The 5,640-nt window shown below is 47.3% G+C and overlaps 1 protein-coding gene across 1 annotated transcript; it reads right to left on the bottom strand.

The window, feature by feature from the left end:
• Positions 1-221: 221 nt before the first annotated feature.
• LOC135384840 (uncharacterized protein K02A2.6-like) lies at positions 222-4,444 on the bottom strand. Its single transcript, XM_064614026.1, has 3 exons — positions 4,139-4,444; positions 2,366-3,528; positions 222-1,734 (listed from the first exon to the last, which is right to left on the bottom strand). The coding sequence occupies exons 1-3, from the start codon at positions 4,442-4,444 to the stop codon at positions 222-224; spliced, it is 2,982 nt and encodes a 993-aa protein (XP_064470096.1).
• Between the last annotated feature and the right edge of the window lie 1,196 nt (positions 4,445-5,640).

The following is a 5,640-nucleotide window of genomic DNA, read 5'->3' as shown; positions in this document are numbered from 1 at the left end:
CTTTTTAGACGCCCTGTTGCCAGACCGCCTCTTTCAGTTGCGCCGATTACAGTACTTCACTACATTCCTCCCCCACTTCAAAATCTGCGAGTCGGAACGGCTTGACGCCGCGTGTCGATCTTTTAGGGTATCTACTCCTTGTTTGTTCCTTGGAGTGGTGGCTTCTTTCGTTTTCATCGACGCGGTCCATTTGTTGTTCTTGTTCCTGTTGAGGCTCAGAACTACGAATGGAAACAGTCAGAACTACAACAGCCTCTCGTTTCCTCCTCTATGGGTTCCTGGTCTGTTGGTAGTATGGGTATACTGAAACCCACTTGTTTTGTTGACGGCTCAAGCTTTCCATTCATGGATGTTGCTTCATACGTCGATGTCAATCTCTCCTTATCTTTTGGCATGCTCACTTTCAGTTTCTTGAGGTATGAAGCATTCCTCACTATTTTGTGATCATTTCTGCGGACGGTTATTTTGGTCCCTTCGACCTTTTCCACAGTGTACGGGTTTGGGTTGTAAGCAGGCGATAGTTTGTTCTTCTTCTTTTCTTTGACTAGCACTTTGTCCCCTTCTTGTAATTCAAGTGGTCTAATTGTTTTCCTCTTTTCTGCATCTGTCTTGCACTTTTGTTTCATTTCTTCGTCCTTCCGTCTTACTTCAGCATCGAAAACTGGTGTTCTGACTTCTGGAATGCAGGTGCGCATCCTCCTTCCAAAGTGTAGTTCACCGGGTGACTTTCCCGTCGTTGAGTGCGGAGTCGCACGGTAGTTAAGTAGGAAGTGCTCGAGTTCGATTTTCCAATCTCTTCCGTCAGTGTTGGCTGCTCGGGCAGTCTTGTTTATGGTACGCATGAGTCTCTCCACTTCCCCATTTGCCTCCGGCCACAAGGGAGTAATTAAGTGGTGGTGGATCCCCAAGTCTGCCATGAAGTATTTGAATTTGTATCCTGAGAAGGGGGGTCCGTTATCTGTTTTCACCTTGACAGGCATACCGAAAAGGGTAAAAATGTCTCGTAGAGCTTTGGTTACTCTGTCAGTGTCCAAAGACTTTAGAGTCCGTATTACAGGAAATCTTGAGTATTCATCGACGAGCACTAACAGGTACTGTCCATCGGGAAATGGTCCTGCAAAATCTAACGCAAGATTTTGCCACGGTCCTTCAGGCAGTTTAGTCATTATTATAGGTGTACGTATGTTTTCTTGCACGACGGCTTGGCAGGGTATGCAGGTCTTCACAGCATTTTCTACTGCTCCATCGATTCCTTTAAACCACACCTTCTCACGGAGAAGCTGCTTTGTTTTGCGAATCCCCATGTGTCCTCGATGGGCTAGTTGAATTACTTTTTTCTGCAGGGATTCAGGGATGACCAGTCGATTTCCTGTGAGTATAGCTCCTTTCGCTGTCGCTGAGAGTTCATTTGCGATGGCCTTGAATGGACTTATTTCTTGTGTCCATGAGCTGTTACTGCAAGGTTTGGTCTGTAATACTTCTGACAGTTTGCTCAGGATTGCATCGTTCTTTGTTGCTTCTTCTATCAGTTCCAGAGTTAGAGCTTTTGGACATGCTTGCTGGGCTATGTGGTTGACATACTCCTCCACTGCAGTTTCTTTCAGTTCCTTGTCTTCCACCACGTTTCGTGATAAGAAGTCAGCAGGGTTGCTTGACCCTACAATGTGTCGCACTTGGAATGTGTATTGTTGTAGCTTCAGCAGCATTCTTTCCATTCTAGCTGATACCATGCACCTTGAGTTTTGAAGGATACTCACAAGTGGTTTATGGTCTGTCTGTACTGAGAACGGAGCACCATACAGATACAGATGAAAGTGTGTGATGGCTGACAGGATGGCTAGAAGCTCTCTCTCTATTTGTGAATATCTTTGTTCGACTGGAGAGAGTGGTCTACTGTGGTAGGCAATCACCCGAGATTTGTTTTTTCTTGTTACTTGACTCAAAATAGCTCCCACTCCTTTCGGTCCTGCATCCACAGTGAGCTCTGTCTTGTGTGAGGGGTCAATTTTTTTTTTTTTGATTGCGTGTTAGCACCGCGAAGCAACTGTGGCTATGAGCGGCGTACAGATGTGGACAGACGGAGAGAGGACAGCAGGAAGGAGTGGGGGACAGGGGGATTAGTATGCGTCCTGGGCCGACTTCAGGGGGAACTGTGCCAACATTCGTCTGGAAAGTCTTCGGAAAACCCAGGGAAAACCTCAGGCAGCACAGCCGGCGGTAGGGTGAGGGGTCAAAGTAGGCTAGCTTTCGTTCTTCGGACATCAGCTTTTTAGCTTCATTGAAGGCATCGCTGTGTCTTGCTGTCCACACAAATTCCATCCCTTTTTTGGTGAGTTGTCGCAGTGGCTCCACTACTTGTGCTAACCTTGGGAGGAATCGGGCACAGTATGTTACCATTCCCAAGAAGCTTCGGATCTCACGCACATCCTTTGGCTGAGAAAGTCTGCATATTGATTTCACCTTTTCTGGATCTGGTTTTATGCCTTCTGATGTAAAAAGCAGTCCAAAGAATTTCAGGGAGGTCCTTCTGAACACACATTTCTTGGCATTTAGCACTAGTCCTGCTTTTGACAGTCGCTGGAGCACTAGATGGAGTCGTTGATTATGTTCCTCTATTGTATTTCCTGACACAATAATATCGTCACTTGGGTTTATAACTCCCTCTACACCATTGATGACTTGCCGGATCACTTCTTGGAAAACTTCAGCGGCAGAGGATATGCCAAAATTTAACCGCTTGTAACGGTATATTCCACAGTGGGCAGAAAATGTGGTTATGTGTCGGGAATCCTCTGCTAGTTCCAGCTGGTGATACCCATCTCTCAAGTCAAGTTTGGAGAACATCTTTGCTCCGCTCATGGTGCAGATGATGTCATCTATTGTGGGTATTACATGTCGTTCACGTTTGATGGCCTTGTTTGGTTCACGCATGTCCAAGCACAGTCTTATCTCCTCCTTCCCTGGCTTAGGCACAATTACTAGGGGGGACATCCAAGGTGTTGGCCCAGACACTTTCTCGATGATGTCACCGTCTTCTAGTTCTTTCAGTTTCTCCTCCACAGCTTTTCTAATGTGAAGCGGTATCCTTCTGTGTGGTTGGGCAACTGGTGTAACCGAGGGGTCTACATGCAGATGAACTTGCAGATCTTTGAGCTTTCCCATCCCTTGAAATAGTTGAGGGAATTCTTCTTGTGGGTCTAGCGTCTGCTCTGCATTTATGTTGAGGGTTATTTTTATGATACCTAAAGCATCTGCAGTCTCGTAACCAATGATGTTTTCAGCCACTTTGTTCACCACTGCCACTTCTGCCGGCTGTCTCTTGTCTCCAACGTGAATCTCTGTTTTGAATTTTCCTATGATAGGTAACTTTGCGTGGCTCCCATAGGCAAAGTACTGTGTGCTGGTTGGAGTAAGTTCCAGGTCACTTTTTAACTGGATCTTTTGGAAGGTCTCGGCGTCCACAAGGTTCACCGACGAGCCAGTGTCAATGAGTGCTTGCGTGCTCACAGGTCCAATGTTGACTCTGACCTTTGGTAAGGTTTTGTTCGCTGTCCTTACATTGTATATCGAGTTGTCATCGGAGCTGTCTTCTTGTTCTTTTGACGTTATTGTTTTCACGGATGGCTTCCCCTTTCCAGTGTTGTTTCGGCAGTGTTTCGCGAAGTGATGTAATTTCTGACAGTTTGTACATGTTACTTCCCACGCTGGACAAGACGTTTTTCCATCCTTGTGGGGCCATGTGCCTCCGCATCCCCAACATTTTTTTTTCCACTTTTGTTGCCACTGGGTTGTTTCTTTTTGAGTTTGTAGTGCTTTCCTTTCACCGCGTTTACTTTTTGTGTGTTTTCTGGAGTTCCTTCCATCTTGTCCGCTTGCAGTTCTGCTTGCTCGTGTGCTTGCCCAAGTTCTTTTAATTTTTCTAGGGTGATACTGGGGTCTCTTAGCGCTTTTCTTCTCAACTTGGTGGACGTGATGCCTTCTATCATTTGCGCCAGCAACGCTTGGTCCTCGTTCGCGAACTCACAGGTTTATGCTAGCTTCTTGAGTCGAACGAAGTACTCAGAGATAGTTTCTCCTTGCTGTTGTACCGCTTGCCGAAAGACATGTTGCTCGAAGACTATGTTCTTCTTAGGCTTGCAGTGATCTGTGAGGAGTTCTCAAAGTCGTCTTCGGCGGTGCCACCAAGCGCCTCGTAAATGTCGAAAACTTGCTCTCCCGCGAAGTGCAGTAGCATTGCTTTTTGCTGTTTCTTGTCTTTGACGTTCGACGCCACAATGAAGTTTTCTAGGCGATTCAACCACTTCTCCCATCTTTGGGCAATGGATGAGGGCTCACCATGTGGGTCGAATACAGCGATGGGTGTGACAAATGGCTGCATTGTGCTGTCTTCTCTTGCCCTGGGTGTGAAATCCTCGTCGCCAGTTGTGGTGACTTCTTTGGACATTACCTTCTGTTTATTTAGTAACTCAATAAATCATTACAATTACGCGGATTACATGGATTTTCTTCGTAGCACGTTTCTGTAGCATGGCCGCCTCCGCCATGTTCTTTTTCTCTCCTCTCTCTTTTTAGACGCCCTGTTGCCAGACCGCCTCTTTCAGTTGCGCCGATTACAGTACTTCACTACAGATGTCAACCAACGGCAAGTGTCGGTTCCTTTAAACCTGTGCTACCTTTATGTTTCCGTGCCATATAATCGGATTCATCAACTGCACGCGCCCGACTGTAATTTGAACAATGTGGAGATCGGATCGCATAGTCCGACGCAACGTCAGTGCTCGCGTGAATGAAAGCCTACTAGCTTTAGCTTGTGCCAGTGAAGGAGGTCCAAATGTCTCGGACATATATTACAACCGTTCTCCACAGCCTCCAGAACGTAAAGAAATCGTGCATGAAAATTGCAGGACGTCTTCAGCCGGCAGGCCTATAGTGAGAGCGGCGAGATCGTTGTTTTTCTAATTTGAGGTTTTATGGAAATAAATATTTTCAAAACAACCACAAACTGTGACTACATGTAACATGTACAACCCGGTGTGGGCATATTCTCTGGGCACACGACGCTTCGTGTAGGCTGTCACAATGAAAGCAGTGACTCCATCATTGGAATGACGGTAAGTATGGCGATTCCAACAAGTTTTATTCCTCATATCTCGCCTTTGTTTAACATCGGAAAACGAGCGTCGTCTGCCTCTTCGCAACAACACCTTGCTACACGCTACCGCAGGAAGTTCCGCCCTGCACGCTGCCTTTGCGCGGCGTGCAGGGCGGAGCTTCTTGCGGTAAGGTGCGAACGGCAGGAACGCCCCGCCGTACGCAGTGGCTGCTCCGGAGAACGCACGCGCTATGATCCGAACTTCACCCCACGGGTTATCTGTGGGAGCACACAGCGAATTCGAAACCCCGGACAAGTTGAGCATTTTTCACGGGTGTTTCGGGGATTGGCGCACGTCCCAGGTACGATCGCATCATCGCATTTCGTGATCCATCGTTCCTCGCACGTACGGACTTTGGTTTGCTGGGTTTTAGGCCTCATTTGCGAGGTCGAAGCCTTTCTTCCCTCGATGATGTTGCTAGGGGCCCGGTCATCCTAGCAGATTTGTTGGCCGAAGAGTCCACTTCGCACTTGGCAGTAGAGTTGGC

The sequence above is a fragment of the Ornithodoros turicata genome, chromosome 1 (assembly GCF_037126465.1).
Source record: "Ornithodoros turicata isolate Travis chromosome 1, ASM3712646v1, whole genome shotgun sequence".
NCBI classification, from domain to species: Eukaryota; Metazoa; Arthropoda; class Arachnida; order Ixodida; family Argasidae; genus Ornithodoros; species Ornithodoros turicata.
This window is presented reverse-complemented; position numbering and strand designations above follow the sequence as displayed.

Coding starts and splice junctions, on each gene's coding strand:
- LOC135384840 (XM_064614026.1), bottom strand. CDS start 4,444: ATGTCCAAAGAAGTCACCACAACTGGCGACGAGGATTTCACACCCAGG. Junction 3,529..4,138: donor AGAACTCCTCACAGATCACT/GCAAGCCTAAGA, acceptor ACCTTACCAAAG/GTCAGAGTCAACATTGGACC. Junction 1,735..2,365: donor TGTGCCCGATTCCTCCCAAG/GTTAGCACAAGT, acceptor TCAAAACTCAAG/GTGCATGGTATCAGCTAGAA.